This window comes from Camellia sinensis, chromosome 12 (assembly GCF_055761805.1).
Source record: "Camellia sinensis isolate YWXY chromosome 12, ASM5576180v1, whole genome shotgun sequence".
NCBI classification, from domain to species: Eukaryota; Viridiplantae; Streptophyta; class Magnoliopsida; order Ericales; family Theaceae; genus Camellia; species Camellia sinensis.
In genome coordinates this window covers 97,462,523-97,484,757 of record NC_138972.1, presented here as the reverse complement: position 1 = coordinate 97,484,757, position 22,235 = coordinate 97,462,523, and the positions used below count along the sequence as shown (strand labels likewise).

The 22,235-nt window shown below is 35.9% G+C and overlaps 2 protein-coding genes across 3 annotated transcripts; one reads left to right on the top strand and one right to left on the bottom strand.

Moving 5' to 3' along the window:
* The first annotated feature begins 497 nt into the window (after positions 1–497).
* LOC114317561 (uncharacterized) lies at positions 498–16,987 on the top strand. Its single transcript, XM_028264318.2, has 6 exons — positions 498–637; positions 744–892; positions 11,209–11,380; positions 11,795–11,938; positions 15,952–16,139; positions 16,447–16,987. Exons 3-6 carry the CDS (start codon positions 11,334–11,336, stop codon positions 16,647–16,649), a joined length of 582 nt encoding a protein of 193 aa, XP_028120119.2. The 5' UTR covers positions 498–637; positions 744–892; positions 11,209–11,333; the 3' UTR covers positions 16,650–16,987.
* Positions 589–6,868, bottom strand: LOC114317452 (uncharacterized). Of its 2 annotated transcripts, XM_028264177.2 has the most exons (3): positions 1,012–6,868; positions 813–917; positions 589–725 (listed from the first exon to the last, which is right to left on the bottom strand). In XM_028264177.2, exon 1 carries the CDS (start codon positions 5,587–5,589, stop codon positions 1,189–1,191), a length of 4,401 nt encoding a protein of 1,466 aa, XP_028119978.2. In that variant the 5' UTR covers positions 5,590–6,868; the 3' UTR covers positions 589–725; positions 813–917; positions 1,012–1,188. The 2 variants fall into 2 exon arrangements, with proteins under 2 accessions (XP_028119978.2, XP_082755463.1); XM_082899337.1 differs by having other exon boundaries at positions 813–6,868.
* Positions 16,988–22,235: the final 5,248 nt, after the last annotated feature.

The window sequence follows — 22,235 nt, the reverse complement described above, 5'->3', positions numbered from 1 at the left end:
ACAATGAACGGGTAATTGTATGCATGTTGCTAGTAATTTCTATTGCTTTGTTGCATGTATTATGTGTAATGGAAATTTGATGACACTCGGTTGGTGACAATAAAAGAATTGTGTTATACTACTCTGTGGTCAGTTACGTCGAATTCAAATTAAGTTAAAGTCTCATTTATGAATATAATGCAACCCACTGGTTAGCAGGAAGAAAGTTGAATTTGTGCTAGTATATATATATATATAAATATATATTTGTATGGTGTCTGTTTAGGATTTCTAATTTAGAGCAAAATGAGGATAAATAAAGGGTGGAAATTATCCCAAGCCTTCATAACACACACAAAATGTGCAATGGGAAGGGAACAAAGCATTTAGTACTTCAGATAATAATTTCTCTAAATCCACGAACTTCTCTCCAACTTTGAAATTCTGAGAAGAAAAACCCAATGAAAATTACTTCATATTTAAGTCGTCATGCAGTTTGGTTTCCCCTTGTAAGGTAATGCTTCTTTTCTGTGTTGAAACTGCTGGCTTAGTCGAATTACATTGCTTACGATCACTCTTACTTTGAGTAGCTTCCCTTGTGTTTAGTCTCATGCTTAAAGGACTTGCTGCTTTATCATGGATGGCGTTAACTTGTGAGGTAGAGTATTGCTCCAAACTTTGTTTCTTTAAAGCCAATGGCCTTTTGCTAATTACCTTGTTTTGGTTTCCGATCATCTTATCATTGTCTGTATGCAAATGTGCAGTGGTGTTAGCAACATATCTCGCACTAAGGTGGAAAATGATTTATAATGAAAATTGAGAAAGTTTATTACCGGGACTAGATACAACAGCACGAGGACGCGGAATGGAACTAGAGCTGATAGGTAGTTTGGTATCTTCTTGGAGCTCTCTGGTATGTCTGCTTTTCTTCTTTGGCCCTGATATATCAAGATGCATGCTTTGTCTTGAATACATAGCCACAAGTTCTTTTTATATAAATAAATAAAATCATGTTTGCATTGGAGATTTAACCTTTGGAGAGAGGAAACAATGTCATTGATAATTTTTGGACATAAGGTTTTGGAATTTTGTCACCTGATGGCAGAGAGTCATTCTAATTTTCTTTCTTTTTTTTTTTAGATTCAAAGGAAGTTCAGAAAGACAGAAAAAAAGCAGATACAAGAACAGATACACTAGCTAAACTAAGAACTAGTCTCTTAGGACACTAACTCCGGTCATATCTGCTATGACCAGATTCTTCACCTCTTCAGGAGGGTCCTCCAGCAGCACCACATACTCACCTTGCTCCACACCTAGGCTTGCCAGCTTATCAGCACATCGGTTGCCCTCCCGTAGTGTATGTCTCAGAAGGCAATCGCATCTTTTCAGCAGGAATCTTGCATCTTCAATCAGAGCTTTGTATGGAGAATGGGTATTGGGACCGTTCTGTATTTGGTCAATAGCAAGTTCAGAGTCGGATTCGATTTCTACTCCTTTAGTGCCTCTTTGAAATAAAATGGTGAGGCCACGATATATAGCCCACAACTCAGCTTCAAGACTTGTACAGTGGCCCAGCTTTCCATAGAAGCCCCAGATCCATATGCCAGTTTCGTCCCGCAGCAGTCCACCATAGCCAGCTTGTCCCGGATCACCTTTGGAGCAGCCATCAACGTTCAGTTTAAGCTTACCTGCAGGGGGGTGAAGCCAATGTATTAGTCGAGGCTGATAAGGCCTGGGGTGGAGGCTGGACTGGTAAGCTTCCTCAATCTCATGAGCATAATTCCTTATGCACTTGAGGCTGACTTGAATGGAGGGAGTTAGATTCTCAAACACAGTTTTATTGCGATCTGTCCAGATTTGCCAAAGGGCAGAAATAAACACAGTTTGCCATTTTGTTCCAAAAATAAACTCACTGGTGTTTTTTAAATTGAAAGTAATCCATTCAAGTAGAGGTCTACCACAGCCATCCTCCCACCAGGTGATATTTTTAATTTCTGTCCAGATAGTTTTGGATGCGCTGCACTCTCTGAGAAGATGGTGCAGACTTTCATCAGTTAAACCACAACGAGGGCATATCGCAGATGTGGACATGTTCCTCACAAGCCTCATGTGGTTAGTAAGCAATCTTCCCTTAAGAATGAGCCAGATAAAGCATTTTAATTTCTGAGGGGCCCTGATTTTCCAGAGCCATTTCCAGTCACCGCCATCCTCATCCTGTCCTGCAATGATCTTATACGCAGAGGAGGTAGTGAAGTTGCCACTATTGGAGCCAGCCCAAACAGGTGCATCTGTGTAAGTGACGAATCTGGGCCTGTGAAGTGTAAGTATTTCTTGGACATCTTGAGGAGTCAACAGGTTATTCAAGGCAGCAATGTCCCAATTGCCTTCATCATCAAGGACAGAGCTAACTTTTTGTAGACCATTCCCTTGTTGGGAGATGTAATTGATAGCTAAAGGTTGCTTACCGCACCACCAGTCACACCACAAGGAAATGTGCTCACCATTACCCACATTCCATTTGACTCCCTTTTTTAAATAATCTCTATTTTTACATATGCTCTTCCAAACATGAGAAGATCTCTTTTGGAGAGGCCAATTAAAAAATGTATTTTTCTGCAAATACTTGGAGTGAAGCACTTTACACCATAGTTTGTTCGTATCACGCAGCATGTTCCACCCAAGTTTAGTCAATAATGCAGCATTTTGATCTCTAGCTTTTCTAATTCCCAGCCCCCCGTCCGCCTTGCTTCTACAGACACTGTCCCAACTAACAAGATGGACTTTCTTATGATGCTCAGTCTCCCCCCATAAAAAGTTCCTATTAAGTCTGTCTATATCGTCACAAAGCCTCCTTGGGAGTTCCATGGTCTGCATGTTATAACTAGGAATAGCTGAAGTCACAGACTGGATAAGGGTGGTTCGCCCAGCAAGGGAGAGATTTCTGGCCTTCCAACCTGACAGCCTAAGTTTTAACTTCTCCATGGTATCTCTAAATAAGGTTCGATTGACTCTACCATGGAGCATGGGGGAACCTAGGTATTTCCCAAGGTTTTGAGTTAAAGGAATTCCACATTGGGAGCTTAGAGATGATGCTGAGTTACGAGACAGATTGGGGGAAACAAACAGCTTAGACTTAAGATAATTGACTTTGTGCCCGGATATATCACAAAATTCAGAGATAACTCCCATGATAACTTCACAGTTAGATTGGTCCGCTGTGGCAAATAAGATAAGATCATCAGCAAAGAAAAGGTGTGAGATGGGAGGGCTGTTGCGACCTGCTTTAATACCTTGCCACTGACCACTATTAACCTTAGAATTAATCATATTAGACAACCTTTCCATGCAAAGCACAAAGAGATAAGGAGAGAGAGGGTCCCCTTGGCGCAGCCCTCTCTCATTCTTAATCCCTTCAAGAATCTCCCCATTCCAAAGGACAACAGAATTGGTATTAGTGACACAACTCATGATAAGGTGTATCCAATTTTCATTCATATTAAACTCAATGAGTGTATCCCTGATGAACTCCCAGGACAAACGGTCATAAGCCTTCTCCAAATCTATTTTGAAAATCATGCCTCCCCTCCTACCTTTTTTATGTCTAAGAGTATGAAGAATCTCCTGAGTAATGATGATGTTATCAGTTGTACTTCTCCCAGGGATAAAACTACATTGATTATGACTCACCAAACTATCCAGAAGTGGTCTAAGTCTTCCCACAATGATTTTGGAAATGATTTTATATGTGACATTGCAGAGACTGATGGGCCTGAATTGCTTAATATTCTCAGGATTGTCTATCTTAGGAATAAGGACGATGATAGTCTCATTAATCTGGTCAGGGACAGAGTTGTTATGAAAGCAAAGGTTAATGAAATCACAAACAGACTTACCAACAAGGTTCCAATATTTGTGATAAAATATAGCCGGGATACCATCCTTCCCTGGGGCTTTAAAAGCGCCAATATCTTTCACAGCTTGGAAGATTTCAAGATTAGATAGTGGTTTCAGGAAGCCATCATTATCCTCCTTAGTGAATTTAACAGGGGTGGTATTTGCCCAATGGTCTAGGTGCTGATAGTCCCCTTTGCTAAAGAGGTTCTTAAAATAATCAAGAATGACATTCTTCACCCCCTCAGTGTCACTAATCCAAATGCCATTATCATTTTTTAGGGCATTGATTTTAAGTTTTCTCCGCTTGTTAATTGTAGAGATGTGAAAATACCGTGTATTTTTATCACCAAGGGTAATGTGTTTGGCTCTAGACTTCTGAAACCAGAGCATTTCTTCCTGAAGCAGGGTCTCATTATACTCCTTAATGAGATCATTCTCAAGGTGTTGAAGGTTATGGGAAAATTGCACCGCAAGGACTTTTTGGATACCCTCTATCCTCGCAAGGAGCCTCCTTTTCCGTTTAAAAATATTCCCAAATATCTCTTTATTCCAGGCATTGACTCGATGAGTAAATTCAGCAGTGGCATCAAGAAGTTTATTATTCATAAAATGCCAAGATGATTTAACAACTTCAATAAGCCCGGGATGAGACATCCAAGCGGCCTCAAACCGAAAAGGCCTATTGTGAGGGTTGAAAGAGTGCATACCTTGGGTGTAGACCATGAGTGGAGAATGGTCTGAATAGGTTCTAGGGAGAACTCTAACTGTAGCTTCTGGAAACATGGTCCTCCATTCTGCATTGCACATTGCCCTGTCCAGACGTTCCATAGTGTTAGCCAGCCCCTTCCTGTTGTTTGTCCAAGTCATTCGAGGCCCAGTACTACCCAAGTCAATCAGATTGCAGCTGTTAATACGGTCAATGAATTTCTGAGTCCTTCTAGAATTTTGATTAGCCGAGTAGCTCCGTCTTTCCCTTTGGTTGGCATAATCATTGAAATCTCCAGCAACCAGCCAAGGTTTCTTCATATTAGTAGCTACCGCAGTCAGATCATGCCACATCTGGTCTCGAAGGGTGGGGTTGGGGCTAGCGTAGACAGCAGCTAACACCCACTCCTCATAATCTTCCTTATGGACAGTAGCATGTATGGCTTGCGAATTAACTGAAGATGCTCTAACGTTTACTTGAGTGGTGTCCCACACAATCCATATCCCTCCCATTCTGCCCACAGGATCAACTGTTGATGAAGCTGTAAAGCCAAGACTGTTGAAGAAGTTATTCATTGTACTAAAAGCCACTTTAGTCTCCATGAGAATCAGGATCTCAGGTTTATGCAATTTAATGAGCTCCACCAGGTTGCGTTTAAATTTATTGTTGCCGGCACCGCGGCAATTCCAAAACAAGATTCGTAATAGATCCATTGAGGGGAATGTAGGAGGAAAACTACCTTCAAGGTCTACTATACTGCGTATCCGCCGATGATCGTCCTCCACTGATCTGAGGGAGGCCATTTGGATTGAGTGGAATGGCTGGGTTGGGTTGCCCTCCCAGCTGGGTGCTATGTTCAAGCGAATTTGTTCTATCCACCAGACGAAAGCGACTAGGTGAAGAGCTTCGCTCTCTGGTTCTAACAACAGTCCCACCGAACTGGTTTGCCTCAGGTGTTCCTCCACACTCAGCCTCTGGGTTTCTGAATTCAATTCTCCGTCCCTCTCCATTGTGGGGATCTCCGGGATCTGGGGGTTCTTTTTCTGTATTGAGCTGGTCCTCTGAACTAGTGCTGATATTTGAAGATGGAATGGAGTTACTAGAATGGGTTTGGAATGCCTGTGTTGTAACCATGGTTGAGTCCTCTTGCCGTGCGTTGGTTTCCAAGACACAGATCATGTCAGTTACACCAAGCTGTGTCTGATCCGTAATAGTGAAGTTGTCTATTTCGATAGGCTCATGCTCTGGTGAATCTGGGAAAGGTTCCATTTCTGACTTGGAAGAGCTGGCACCAGTTGGTGTAGTCAGAGGTAGGTGGGGATTTATAATTGGCTCCGTGTTTAAATATTGAGGCTTATCGATTTTGCCTTTACCCTTGGGGTCATGGCTTGGCCGTGGGCTCAATGGGATGGATTGGTTATTTGGAGTCTTCTCTGCACCTGCTCTGTTATGCTTCCTTCCCCTTGGGTAATCTTCCTGCCCCTTCTGGCCGTCATCTAAGGGTGAAAATTTATTGGGCTTTGTAGTTGGGCCCGAAGGGACTTGAATTTTCCTGGGTTGAATTGGTCTACGCCCACGTTTTGTTACCAACATCCAAGGTCCAAATTCATCCTCCGTGACATCCTGAGGTTGCAGGTTACCGTTAGTATCCGTGGAGGATGTGCCGCGACTATCGTCACTGGTAACGGCTAGCTTCTCCCCCGTCGGTTGTGGTATGTGAGTTCTGAATCTGCAAGCTTCCCTCCTGTGGTCAATTCGTCCACACAGAAAACAAAAGGAGTGCAGGGATTCATATTCAATACTATAGCATTTGTCCTCAAGCACAAACTTGGGGATCAAGGGCTTTGTGAGGTCCATTTCCACACAGATTCTTGCAAACTTTCCCCTGGTAACCATTGCTGTTGTCCAGTCAATCTTCAGAGGTTTACCAATGGTTTTAGCTATTGCGAAGAGGACCTTATCATGATAATATTCGATCGGAAGCTCCGGAAACCGAACCCAAATCGCAGTTGTGGTTTCAAGAGCTTCCGAAGGCTTAAAATTAGGTTCCCATAATCTCACTGTAAGATAGTGATCCATGATCACCCAAGGTCCTCCAGTATGAACTTTAGTAAAATCTTCAGGGTTGGAGAATTTAAAGAGAAAATAGTTACACCCTAGATCAATTGCACTAAACTCTTCTTGGAGTCCCCAGAGGTTTTTGACTCGAGTGCAGAGCATTTTATAGCCTATACTTTTGCCCAGAAGACGAATGATTAGTGAGCTTGCCCATGGTTTCCGGATCTTTTGTAGCAGCTTGTTGGGGAGAGAAACCTTGGGTATACCCATGTGATCTGAGGTAGAGTGTTCGATTGAGGTGCGTCCCTCTTGCTCATCGTCTTCTTCATCTGAAGATAAGATCTCCACTCGACTATCAAACGTGTAGTCATAGTTGCGGGCCGTAGACAGGGCTTCCTTGAAAGATTTAGCAGAAGGGATGGCCTGTGACGGAAGGCTTTGCGATCTAGGGTCTTCCTCCCCTGTAATAGTCGCCATGATCACTTCAGTGTCCATTTCACTGGGTGCCGATGTATCTGAACTCTTAATCTTCTTAGTGCTTCGAATCAAGTGATCCTCCTCTTCAGTGGATTTCGCGATGTTGGACGACATTGACGATTCTCTACTGCAACATAACATCTAAAACGCTTGAAAATATTCTGATTTTCTTTCGCTGCAAAAGATTAGATGTTGTACATGAAGATGACAAGTACCCTTTGGAACCAGTAGTGGCAAATGTGTCAAGAGGATATTGATAATGAACTTGATGTAATTGTTGCAAACATTTTTCATTTTTCCAGGAAAAGGAAATTACCCATTTTGTACCACATGTTGGGTTGCAAAAAGGAAAATGATACACCAAATGACCCGGTTATGGTGTTTGGATCATAGATCTGTGGAGTGGAAGGTAAGGAGAAGGGGAAAATGAAAAAAAAGAAAAAAACTTCCAATTCATTTTACTTTTTCGTTCCTTTTTCCTTTCCTCCACAAATCCATCATTCAAACATGGTCTTAATGTTTCCCTTATCATCATGACACAATGAAATTCAACTGTTCATATATATATATGTGTGTGTGTGTGTGCGCGTGTGTGGACTAGGAATGAAAATGTAGTACCAGTGGAATCAAGTAAAGGAGGAGATTGGGAAACATTCTTAGGAAGTGGAATAGAGTCGCCGTTATATGGCAATGTAAATGAGTCATCTTGTTCTTCTCTCTTCACCATCACCCTTGGATACACTTCAAAATTGACAAAAACATCATAATATAATATTCAGATGAAGTAAAAAATAACATGATATATTTATTAAAATACATGAAAGATAAATGCAAGTTCAGGTTCAAACAGAACTCCCATGGAAACAAGTCCTCACTTTTAGTTGTTTACAAACAAACTTCAAATGGCTCCTCCTGGTATTCAGCACTTGGAAACAATATGGTGCAAGAACCTTGGAGTTTTAATTCAAGGAGGGAAAAACAGAATAAAAAATCAAGAACATGTGTGAGTGAGTTGAGTGGAGTGGCTGTTAAGAGTTAAAAGAATGTCAGACAAGTATTATTAGAATAGGATAGTGCCCTTCTTTCCTCCTTGTTCCTTGACTTCAAAACCAAGCAGATTGATTCCTCTGGGCAGCTGAGGGGCTCCCTCCACCTGGCATAAGAAAAAAATTTCAATATAATGGCTACAATAATATAAGTAAATTTTATTATGTATGTAGATGTGATAATAACTCGATTGTCTTTACGTATTTTGTAAAAGGGTCCTTTTAGATAAATATTTCATTTATTCTATTTTTTTAGAGAGTGACTACGCTAAATAATATCTCAGAGACAACACATTTTTTTATGACATTTTAAAAAAAATGTTAAGTTTTTTTTAAAAAAGAAAAATTTATTAGAAAATTCTTTTTCAAGTGTTTGTATCCCAATTAGTCCATAAGATATTCTTGTATTCTAATAAATCTTATTATTTGAACATTTAATTTACCAAATCTTAATTCTCATATTTAAAGTATTTTATGGACATTTTTATCCTTACGAATATTTTTTGAACGGTTAGTAATTTGGTAATATGAACATTCATATTTTATCATGTGAATATTTACATTAACGTGTAAATGTTTATATTGACAGTGTGAACATTCAGATTAATATGATAACATTCACATTGACGGTGTGAACATTCACATCACGGAACATTTACACTGTAAATGTGAATATTATTAGGGATGTTTTGATAATTATGTCATTCGTAGGATTTATTGAAATTTAAAAAAATAATGTGAATTAAATGAAATATAAATAAATAAAAAGAAATTTATGAAAAAATGTCCCTAAAAAAACCATTATACGCACTTTTATAAGATGTGCATACCATATCAACTATTACACATTGTTGATTTTTCTTTAAAAAAATTAGCTTATTGAAACCAATATTATACACGATGACTATTAAGTTCATAACCATCATCAAGTATTATGGGTCAATAGCCAAATATCACTAGGCTTGTGACTCATTCTCTTATAATGGTACAATGTTGAGGGTTGATTTTATTTTTAATATATTTTTTTATCATTTGTTTAATGAATCAAACATAAAAATGAATATTCTTATGGGATGATCATTTTATTCTATTCTATTCTATTTCATTTAACAAAAGATTACAAAATTATAATTAGGTATACGTTACACACTAAAAGAGGGTGCATATGCCTCCCCAATAAAAAAGAAAAAAGAAGATGTACACATTAAAAGTCTTCTTAACTTCTTCAGAATATTAGATAGTTACTATAAGTTCATCTCCTATACAGTATAATACCAATTTGTTAAAATATCTACTATGACCCATTTGTTTTTTTTTTTTTTTCCAGCTTTAACCCACTAGACTAGACATATATAGTTAAGTATTTTATCTCAACTCAAATTTACTAATTAAATGTAGCTAGTTTTCGAAGGTCAAGTAAAATGTATTTGATTTTTATGATCATTTTCCTCTATTTCGTTGCTAATGTCACATTCCATAAAGTTAGTGATGTTTTAGATCAATAGCAAAAAAAGAAAAATAAAATAAAATAAAATAAAAATACAAAATTGTAGACATAAAAACTTATTAGGGTTAGGGTTTAGGGAATTTCTAATATATATTCTTTAAAAAGAGTATATCATATGCATCTCTTGTTATATCATTTTCTTCTTTAATTATGACATTACTTTAGTTATTACTCATGAATTTTTTAGTTATATCTGATTTTGTGTTTAGTTATAATATATATATATATATATATATATTTTTTTTCAATTATGACTCAAAAAAATGAAATTATATAATTTTTCTTTTCAATTATAAGATGTATATAATGCACACTTTTAAAGAGTGTGTACCATAATATTTGTCAAAGTTATTTGTTAGTATTTACATAACATTACGTGTCTATGTGATCACAAATTACAAAAAAATAATAATAATTAGAAAAAGAAACCGGGAGTCGAACCCGGATTACCAAACCCCCCAAGGGAGGCAAACATTTACAATTGATGGTTTTAATGTTGTGCTACAGCAGATTTTGTAATTTCAAATGCCAACAATAATATATTTGTTTTATACTATAAAAATTCTAATTATAACATTCTCATTTTTTATTTATACAATTAATGAACGATTGATTGAGAGAAAGTCATGTGTCATATGAATTAAAATCTTCAAACAAAATTTAGTTTTTTTAATTTTTTTTAATTTAATCATTTATCTATTTTTGTCAAGTAAAATGAATTGAAAAAAAGATATTTTAATTATTAAACTTAATGAAAAGAGTATTTTAAATATTTTATGTATACTTGTATTGAGTTTAATAATTACTCAATGAATATAGACGAATAATTTAACTCGAAAATAAATTAAAAAATTTAAATTTAAATTGACAAATTAAAATTTTATTTTTGTAGAAGGCTCTGAAAAATTAGTTTGAGAGTTTATTATTATTGTTATTATTCACTCTATTTGGTTTCTATTTCTGGAATTCAATTTTTAAAAAATTATACTATTTTGTTTTTCGTATTTTTCTATTTTGATTGAATTTTTTAAATATTTTAAGCAGTTTTTTAATTTTTAAACACACCCAACATAAATATATACTTAAAAAGTATAATATCTATGAATCTTTTTAATTTTTTAATTTTCGTATTTAATAAACATATTTATTAATTTTTTAATATTTTTTAATTAAAAAAGTGAAAAAAATTAAACATATTTATTAAAAATATATTTATTGAAAAAAATTAAACAAAAATTAAACAATTGAAAAAAATTAATTGAAAAAAATTAAACAAAAAATTAATTGAAAAAAATTAAACAAAAATTAATAAACATATTTATTAATTTTTTAAAATATTTTTTCACAGATATTTTACTAATTAGATACATTTAAGTAAGTTGCATTTAAAAAAATAAAAAAAATAAAAAATATTCATTAAAAATATAAAAAATAAAAAAAAACTTAAATTTTAAAAAATTAAATTCAAACAATTGAAACCACACAAATTAATTATTATTATTTTTTAATTGAAAAATTAGTTTTTACTTTTCCCATTATAGAGTTGGCGCATTGGAGGCTTGGAGCAGTACTGAACAGTTCTCAACTGAAAAAAAGTGACGGCACTATTAGGGTTCCAAATCAACACTGTTGAGAGAGAGAGAGAGAGAGAGAGCGAAGCGGAGGGATGTTAGGGAAGAGGCTAATCTCCTTCCTGAAGAGAACTCCATCAAGGTATAACCCTCCTCTCTCTCTCTCTCTCTCTCTCTCTGATCAAAGGGCAACAAGAAAGTGCATTGGTGTTTTTATCTATGGGGCTCTAATTTTGTGTTTTGTATCATATATCATATACAAAAGACTGAATTAACAAGTCTCAATGATCTCAATTATTAGCACTGTGTTTGGTAGGGATTTGGGTTCGGATTTAGAAGGGAAAAGAGAAAAGGGTGTGAATAGCACTGTGTTTGGTAGGGATTTGGGTTCGGATTTAGAAGGGAAAAGAGAAAAGGGTGTGAATATATTTCCTTCTCCTTTTCTTTCCAAATCTCTCCCGAAATCTTTGAGCCAAATACAGCTTAATAGTTTAAAAAGTAATTAGCATTACGGGAATAATATGCTGTGTCTGATACAATTCCTTGGTGTAAGCAGCAGCAACAGCAGCAGCTCGGTGAAGTCGGAACCGAAGACCAAATCATGGGGTCGCAAGGCGGTTTCCGGCGCCTTGATTTGCCTCACCGGCGGTGTTGCTTTGAGTGCCCTTGATGACCTTATCATTTATCATGGCTGTAGCAGGTGCGTTTTCTCCATTATTCTTCACTCTTGTGAGTCTTGTGATTGTGCACCTAAAATTATTGAAATTGCTTGAAATCACAACTTTAGAATGACATGTTTGAATCAATGTAGAAAGTAACAATTTTGCGTAATTGGAACTCTGTTTGGTTTATGGGGGAGTGTTTGATTCTCAAAATTTTTGTTACCTTATTTCTTTTGACATATCTTGGTTGCCCCTATATATATATATATATATATTTTAAAAGGACTGAAATTTATCGACATATACTTGTGTTTTTACTTTGGAGCTACAATTTTTGCTTAACTTATTTTGATAAATAAAAAAAATTATATTAAAAAACCACCAAAAACAGTATAAACTCTTTACATGGGGTGCATACAAAATGGCTATAAACCCTCACCAAATGAAAGCCCTCCCGAAAAATTTACAAGAACAAAAGATGATTCACAAAAAAATCCTTTTACCTTGGTTCTTTATGTCTTAAAACTTAGGACTGATGCTTGGACTTTATCTATTTCCTTTTTTTGACTTATATTTCCTTCAATATAAGGCTTGGTTTATATTTCCACTTAGAGAAGAAGGATTTATGTAGCCGACCCTATTTGATAGGACTTAAGGCTTGGTTTGGTTTATATTTTCCTTCAATTCAAAGATGATTTACAGAAAAATTAACGTTTTTTTTTTTTTGAAAAAAGAAAAGAAAAGAAAAGAAAACATGTTTGATAAGTTGTCAGTTATGCAACATAGATATGGACATGAGACATGAATATGACACAACATGAAAATTTTTTTAAGAAAATGACACAGACACGGTTCGGTTCAGACATGCCACCAATAATTATATCTTGATAATTCATTATCAAGGAATATATTATATTGTATAATTATATACATCTACATGTATAATATATACAAAATTAAATAATTACTTTATACTAAATAAATCTTGTATCCAATTCTTTTACATGAATTTTTAGACTATTATTGAACCATAATAGTTAATAATTAGACAAACTATAGCAAACATATATACGTGCAACATTTTCATTATCCTTCTTAGTCATCTGCTAGTACATTTATGTATATTTTTCATTTAATTTATGTAAAACTTCTATAGAATCATTCTTAATAATTATACATATTTTAAGAGTATAAGATATTTATATCAAATTCTAAAACTTTGAAAATCATGTGTTTAGCAAATGTCCAATTGTTGGTCTCATGTTTAACTTTTAGAGATAGACATGCCCAAAAAGTGATAGACACGTCGCAAAATGAATGTCAAACACATCTGAAATTAAGATTTTTGTTTTTAATTATGGACACACAAAAAAGAGTGTCAAATACTTATCAGAGAGTGTCCATGGATATGTCACCTTCTTAGAAGTGTTTGTACTTCTTAGGTTGCCGGAGGTGGTGGTAGATGCTGGAGTTGGTGGCAATGGTGGCCAGATGGATGGGAGAGGGATGAAGAAATGATAACTTGTTTTGAAAAAAACAAATGAAAACACCTTTTTCTTGTTTCCTAAAATTTTGTATATTGTTTCCATTTTTTGAAAATGAAGACAATCCCCAAATGTATTTATATTTCCACATTTAAAAATATTTGAAAACAAAAACAGTACCAAATGGGCTCTTAGTGTTTTATCCAATTCAAATATGGTAACATACGAGTAAGAAAAATTTCAGGCTACCCCGAAGATGATATAGCTTATATCTTAGGCAAGGGTATGCCTTTTTAGCATTGATCCTTTATGCAATTAATTTTCAGATTTTATATCTTAAAAGTGATCAGTGGCAAATTCAAAGTTTCTCCCTTCGGGTGGGGAGTGGGAGTAATGTTTCTTATTTCTTTGCCAAAGATAACATACTTTATTTGAATGTATAAAAAAATATTGTTACCAAAAAACGCTAATACCTTAGTGAATTACGCTTTTCAGAGCGCAAGTTCCAAAACATGGTATATTTTCGTTCCAAAACAGTAAGTATAGCGATGCAGAGTGAGCTCAATTTTTTTCTTTTCAATACATTCCTTGAGGTCTTGTTCAAGGAGGGAAAAAAAAGGGTAATTACAAGAATAGTTGTCCTAATACGAACAAAAAGTTAGATGCATTAAAGAATTAATATGCATTTTTGAATGCTATTGAGACAATAGAAGTATTGAGGATTACAAGAAGACGACTAAAAGAGTGTCCACTATCATATGAAGGGGCATAATCAATTTTTTATATACATCCTTTTTACCAGTGGGGGTCAAAGATAACTTAGGATACAGAGATAAAACAAAAATAATGTAGATTTATAAAAATTAGTGTTATATTACATTTTTTTATTTTCTTTAAATGATATATTCATATATATATATATATATATGACATATAATAAATATATAAAATTATACATTTTTGTGTTCTCCGCTTGTTGTGTCTTGAATTTTTTTGAAATTGTTGTGTTGGCATGTCTATGTTGTGTCACGTGTCCGTGCTTTTTAGTTAACAAGTAGGTCTCATTTTTCTCTTCTTGTGGAAAATAGAGTCTCTTGCATTTTCTAGCTTAGACTGAACAGTCTAGTAGCGTGAAAATGTACCAAATTTCAGTCAGATCTGTGTGTGTGTGTGTGTGTGTGTGTGTGTGTGTGTGTGACACTGTACTTGCTTTATGATGGGAAGAAACATGTTGATGGTTTTGACGTAATCATGCTTAAATTTAGAGCATGATTTTTCATGATGTGAAATGCATAACTTTGGAAAGTTAGTTGTTGGTACTGGGATCATAAACCAAGGTATTCACTAGAGGAAAATTGAAAAATTGTATGACTATTCAAGCATTTGTTTGTACCTCACATATTTATATTATTTTTAAGGTTTATGGTTTAGGCTCACATATAATCCATTTAATCAGGATTATATGTGGATCTTTAATTACTCAAATATGCTATTATTCTTGTTTTGAACAATGAATTTGACTCCCATTATGAAGTTGTAACACATACTAAAGCAGTCATTTTCTCACTGCTATGCATGCTATATTCTCCTTTCAAACCCAGGCCAAAACTTGAGGTGCAGCAATATATAAGATATTGTTATATTAATTGACTGTAATTTTATTAAATTATGGATTCTTATTTTCTGGTGGAAGCTGACTGTGAGATGTTGTAATATCCAGATTTAGGGCTGGAAGGCATTATCAAAAGTGAGAAAACAATTTGTTTGCTCTTTGATTAGCAATTGCAGCACAGAGTCATGCTGGTTATTTAACAGCATAGTTGCGTCATTAAAATACTCACCTACATGCACACATGTGGTGATTTTAACCGCTGATGGTTTCTTCAACCTTCAGAATAAGATGTCATTATGGAAAGAAATAGAGGGCAAGGTCCACACCACGTCAATTGTACCAATAACAGACAGACTAAGAAATATATGAGCTCTCTTGTTATTTGTCCAAAACCCTATTTAACATAGTATCCTGTGTAATTTGGGTTGGCTAAACAAATCTTTATGACGTCCTACCATGCTGCCCGTCATAGTGAGAGTTTTATTTTTTTAATTTTCATTTTAGTGTTATTCTTTTTTGAGTAAGAGACTCTTTTAAGTATTTTGTGCTGTTTATGATCATGAAACCCTTTAGTTATGGTGTAGAGATGCAAGGAATTACTTGGATTCGAATTGTGTTTGGGAGAGGTGTAAATTTACTCATCAGCTGCCAAGATCCAGAGACAGCTCAGATTTTTTACATCTTCTCTTCTAGACTTCTGTTTGAATGAAATTGACAAACTGGAAAGTTGGCAATTGTGAAATCAGTATGCTTGCATCTCTGATAGATGTAATATCTTATGATATCTCTTACCTTTTAAGAATGAAGGTTATGGAACATAAAGAAAAACTCTCGTCATCTTCTTTGACTCATGAACTAACTTCAATTAGTATAAGATTTGCATTTGAGATCAAGTGTGTCATTTATACATAATACATGTCTTAATTTTATTCTCACTGTTGCTAAATTCTTTCAGCAAGGCCATGGAGAGAGCTAGTAAAAACCAGGCAATTATAGATGCCATTGGGGAGCCTATTGTAAGAGGTCCTTGGTACAATGCATCACTTGCAGTTGCTCACAAGAGACATTCTGTATCTTGCTCATTTCCCGTTTCTGGACCCCAAGGTTCTGGAATCTTTCAGTTGAAGGCGGTTCGTAATGGAGGTTTGTACCTTTGTTTTGTTTGCTTCTGTCCATGTGCTTCTTCTACATTGTTTTTTACATCATTATACATGAAAAAACTGAACTGCCATACACAAACTATGCTAATTTCAAATGTGACAGTTTCCAATCTTCCTAGAATTTGTACACTGGAAAATCTAGAGTTCATGAAAGATTATATTGGGTATATGCATTGGTGAAGCTTTATTGTCAAAACGATAGCTTAAACATTATATCAACCCTCAAAACATTTAAGCTACGTTCATAACCTACGTCATTGTTATGATCATATATCCTCTATCATGAACAGATGACAGCTGGTTTTCATTTTTACGGTCACGTGACTGGGAAATCCTTATTATGGAAGCTCTCCTCCATGTTCCCTCAAATGAAGAGAAGCAGCAAACATTCCGGATTAGTGTTTCAGACTTCCCTCCTCCAGTTTGCAAGCCATGTACTGATTGCAGCTCTCCAGAATCAGCAGTCACCAGCAGAGAAGAAATGAAAAGTTGAACTAGTTATTATATGAGAATGTTACTCATTTTGCCCTTTTTCATGCATGTTCTTATTCTTCCAATATTTCCTTTTGAAGTAATAGAGGGAAGCTCTATATTTGACCTGCTTGTCTGAATAATTTCTTTGATAATTTTTTTTATTTTTTTTATAGAGTAGACCAGTTTACCGGAGTGAATGTATTTGGGGGTAAAGCTGTTCGAGATGGCCTCATTGTTTTGATATAGGAATTTATATTCTTCTGCAGCCACAACTGAGGGAAAATTGATAAATAATTACAATAATTTTGTTATTTTGATTATTCTATATGAAGATTATACTGTTTATAATTGTGAAAACCCTCTTTTTTGACTGGAAGGAAAGAAATTACTAAAACCTTATGTCCTAGCCAGTTATAAATGCATTTTTTTGAACTGCGCCATTATTGTTGTTTTAAAGTGAAGGTGTTTTATTTTATTGTGTGCTGACCATGGATCTTGAAAGCAGTTGTTTACATTGCACATAGTTGAAATATGAAAATCTATGGGGCTCAATACCTCCAATTTCAATTTTTATTTTTATTTTTAAACTTTTGCAGGAAATTTTTAAAACTATTTTATTTGGATGCAAACTTTTTTGAGTACATCTAAGAAGAGAGATATTATATATATATATATATATATATATGTATATATATGATATATCTAACCTAGGGTCGAACTTGCAACTAGGGATGGCAATGTAAACCCGGCCCGATGGAGACCCGATTCCCCGACCTCGATTGGAACGGTTTTTTCCCGAAAATTATCCCCATAGGGCCGGGGATGATATTAAAAATCTGATCCCCGATGATTTTCGGGCCGGGGACGGGGATAGATTTCCCAACCTCGGTCCTGGCCCGACTGATCCCCGATTGACCCCCGTATAATTATTATAATATATATATATATATATATATATATATATATATATATATATATATTATAGGTTTAGGATTATTATACTATATATATTATATTATAGGTTTAGACCTCTGGACTCAAACTCTCAGTTAGTCTGTTTGCCTCTCTCTCTCCCTCTCTCTCTCTTTCTAAAAGCCTCCCCTCTCTCTAGGGAGGCTCCCTCCGATGTCCCTCCCTCTGATCTTCTTCATTCCCTCCGATTTTCATCACTGCCTCACGCCGATCTCTCTCTCTTCGTCTCCCTCTTTCCGACCTCACTGCCTCACCTCGATCTCCGTCACTGCCTTCCTCCGATCTGCGTCTGGGATGCCGAGAGTCGTCCTCAACGCCGATCGTCCTCTCCGCGACGCCGATCCTCTCCTTCGTCGTTCAAACAGATTTTTGTATGTGTATTTTATATGTGTTTAAACAGTATGTATATATACAGATTTTTTATTTTTATTACACAGGTATAAATATATAAACAGTATGGTGTTGTATATAGATTTGTACATGTATGGTGTTGAAACAGATTTTTTTATGTATGGTGTTGAAATAGATTTTTCTTTGTATATGTATTACACAGTATGTGTTGAAACAGATTTTTTTTTTTTTTTTTTTGGAACGAAAATAGATTTGTACATGTATGGTGTTGTTGAAACAGATTTGTTTGGGCCGAGGAATTTTCGGGGTCGGGGAACCCTGATCCCCGTTAGGGGACGGGGATGGGACCGGTGATAGGTTCCCCGTCGGGGATCGGGGTCGGGGACGGGGAGACTTTCTCAATCGGGGATCAAGGACGGGGAGGGCAATCCCCGGTCCCGCCCCGCCCCGTTGCCATTCCTACTTGCAACCTCCCTAGAATGTAAATGTTCATCAATCACTTTGGAAAGGAAGATGTTGCACTTGCTAAAATTTTGTACAAATGTTACTCGTCTGTTTTTCAATTAATTTACACTATGCCCTTTTTATATTTAGTTATTTTTTCACTCTAATTTTTGATGTTTTTATTTGGGATTTTTATTGATAAATCTCATTTAGAAGTGTTTTAACCCAAAAAGTCCATGAATAAATTTATTAACTCATTTAGTCCCATGTATGTATAGTTTTATTTCATAAAATCATTTTTCTTGATTTACACTTTTTTTTTAGACTCTTATACCCTTATATTTAATTTTGATACCCTTACAAATATTTTTTGAACGGTTAGCAATTTTATAATGTAAATATTCATATTTTAACATTCACATTGGTAAGACTGTAAAATTGGCCCGTAGCTTGTGGGCGGTTCGAAGATCGTCCCCGGGCCGGGGCGGGCCCGGTCCGTTGATAATGTGAATATTCACATTGACATGTTAACATTTACATTGATAGAAGTGTAAAATTGGTCCGCGGCCCGTGGGCAGCCCGAAACCCGCCCGTGGCCCGTGGGCTGCCCGAGGCGGGCCCGGTCCGGCCTTTTAACAATGTGAATATTCACATTAACATATTAACATTCACGTTGATAGGAGTGTAAAATTGACTCGCGGCCCGTAAGCAGCCCGAAACCCGCCCGCGGGCTTGGCCCGGCCCGTTTACAATGTGAATATTCACATTGATATGTTAACATTCACATTGATAGGAATGTAAAATTGGTCCACGGCCCGTGGACGGCCCGAAGCCCTCCCGTTGCCTAGGGCGAGGCGGGCTGTAAATATTCATATTTTAACATTCACATTGGTAAGAATGTAAAATTGGCCCGTGGTCCATGGGCGGTCCGAAGCTCGCATCCCGAGCCGGAGCGGGCCTGGTCCGTTGACAATGTGAATATTCACATTGACATGTTAACATTCACATTGATAGAAATGTAAAATTGGCCCACGACCCGTGGGCTGCCCGGGAGGAGCCCGGCCCGTTGACAATGTGAATATTCACATTAACATATTACCATTCACGTTGATAGGAGTGTAAAATTTACCCCGCGGCCCGTAGGCGGCTAGAAACCCGCCCGCAGGCCAGGCCTGGCCCGTTTACAATATGAATATTTACATTGACATGTTAACATTCACATTGATAGGAATATAAAATTGGCCCGCGGCCCGTGGGCGGCCTGAAGCCCGCCCGTTGCCGGGGGCGGGGCGGGCTGTAAATATTCATATTTTAACATTCACATTGGTAAGAATGTAAAATTGCTCCGTGGCCCGTGGGCGGTCTGAAGCTTGCCCCCGAGCCGGGGCAGGCCCGGTCCGTTAACAATGTGAATATTCACATTGAGATGTTAACATTCACATTGATAGAAGTGTAAAATTGGCCCGCGGCCCGTGGGCTGCCCGAAACCCGTCCGCGGCCCGTGGGCTGCCCGGGCCCGGTCCAGTCTGGCCCGTTGACAATGTGAATATTCACATTAATATATTAACATTCACGTTGATAAGAGTGTAAAATTGATCCGTGGCCCGTAGGCGGCTCGAAACCCACCCGCTGGTCCGGCCCGGCCAGTTTACAATGTGAATATTTACATTGACATGTTAATATTCACATTGATAGGAGTGTAAAATTGGCCCGCGGCCCGTGGGTGGCCCGAAACCCGCTCGCGGGCTCGGCTCGGCCCGTTTACAATGTAAATATTCATATTGACATGTAACATTCACAGTGACAAAACATAATTAGTTTTTAGAGTAAATTAAACTATGAACTGAAAAAATGAAAATTTTAAGAATCGAAAGGAGAAATGACAAAACATAAAGGGCCAAAATGCAATTTTACCCCCTTTTCGGAGCTCACTGGCGTTGCACGTGGCGCTACCTACCTCGAAGCCAGTAGTAATTTTGGGTCCCACTTTTGTCGGTTTTGTCGTTTGGAGCAAAGCACCATGGGACCCTTCGACCTAATGGCTCGTGCGTGTGTCTGGGATGGACCACGGGCCACCCACCGGACAGGCTCCGTTGGTTTAGTTTTATAATTAATTTTGTAATTATAATTTGAGTTTAGAGTTATAATTTAAGTGTGTAGTTGTAAGTTGAATTTTGAAAATAAAAAAATTGTTTAGTTATAAGTTTTAAAAAGTATTTTAAAAAGAATTTTTAATTTTTAAATTTTAAAAAGAGTTTTGAGTTTTGAATTTTGAAAAGAGTTTTGAATTGTATTTTGAATTTTGAGTTTTAGAATTTTAACTTGTATTTTGAAATTTTTTTGATTTAGTTTTTTAAAATATTTAAAATTATTTAAGAAAATTTTATTTTTTTATGTTAAATATATAATTTTTATTTAAATATTTTTATTTTAACTATTTTATTTTATTTTGTAAATATATATAGGGGGATTTTTTTTAGGGTCCCTGATATTAAGATTTTATAATATAAAGAATATCTAATATTTTCATAATGTCTAAAATCCTTAACATCAATCCAGAGAAATTTTGATCACAAAGAATTTCTCTAGGTTTAAACCAGAGAAGAAATTCAGAGAAAACTGAAATTTCTCTGGCTCTGTTCACAAAGAATTTCTATGGCTTTGTTTACAAATTTCTCTGTGTTTGTTTACAATTTTAAATAAGAGAAAATTATTTTAACCAAACTAGAAAAATTTTAGTACAATGATTTTAAACCACATAAATTGTTTTAACAAAACCAAAGAAATCTTAATCAAATCAGATAAATTTTACAAATTTCTCTATGTTTGTTCATAATTTTAAACTAGAAAAAATTGAATATAATGACAAACAAGAGAAAAAGAAAAGGGGAGATTGAAAAGAGAAGATAAAAATTTATTCCCATTTCTCTTATGTTTTCGAAATATTTCCGATATGTTTCCATTTCCAAGCTAATTGAAACAACATACTCAAAAGAAATGTTCATTCTTGCATGATTTTAACTAGCTCAGAGAAATTTTAACCAAATCAAAGAAATTTTAGCCTGTGTTTGTTCACAATTAAACTAAAAAAAATTATTTTAACCAAATGAGAGAACTTTTCCTAATAAAAAAGAGAGGAATTCAATAGCTCAGACGAAAATCTGTGCATCTAAACTTGCATGAGCAAATTAAATATTGTGAACATTAGGAAAATGCTTGATTTGATGGCAAGAATGGATACCCAATGGCCCCACATTTACCTTTTTGCCTCCTCGCTTCATTAGGAAAAGTTGTAACCTCATGTGTTATAGTGTCTCATTCATGATAGTAATTAAATTAGAAAGGAAGAGCATTCTTGATATGTTTCAATAGTTCTTACCTCATCAAAAGCTTCAAATATGTCGATGCATGGCTGATGGATGGTGCACACTATTGTTCTTCCTGTGTCAATAGTGGTCCTAACTGTTCTCATCACAACAGTAGCAGCTCTTGTATCTAGCCCTGAAGTTGGTTCATTTATAAAAATTATGGAGATGGTAGCAATTAGCTCAACTGCAATTGTTAGCCTCTTGTGTTGCTCAGTTGCGAGACTGTTAACACTAGAGAAATCTTCATCGGAGCAATCATCGCCTTCATCATCTTCCTCTTCTTTCTCGCATCAATCAAAACCCTAGAGAAAGCGGAGAGTAGAGAGAGAATGAGAGTGGAGGTGTGATATAAGGGTATGGGGGTGAGGGACTTTAGACTATAAAAGAAAATATTGTGGACCTATTTCATTACTAAAAATTGGAGAGCGATGGTAGACTAATTTTCCCTATATATATATATATATATATAT

Bases quoted from the DNA above. Each gene is read 5' to 3' on its own strand.
- LOC114317452 (XM_082899337.1), bottom strand. From the start codon at position 5,589: ATGGAGAGGGACGGAGAATTGAATTCAGAAACCCAGAGGCTGAGTGTG.
- LOC114317561 (XM_028264318.2), top strand. From the start codon at position 11,334: ATGTTAGGGAAGAGGCTAATCTCCTTCCTGAAGAGAACTCCATCAAG. The intron at 11,939-15,951 runs GTGCGTTTTCTC...AAATTCTTTCAG, and splicing joins ATTTATCATGGCTGTAGCAG to CAAGGCCATGGAGAGAGCTA. The intron at 16,140-16,446 runs GTTTGTACCTTT...TATCATGAACAG, and splicing joins GAAGGCGGTTCGTAATGGAG to ATGACAGCTGGTTTTCATTT.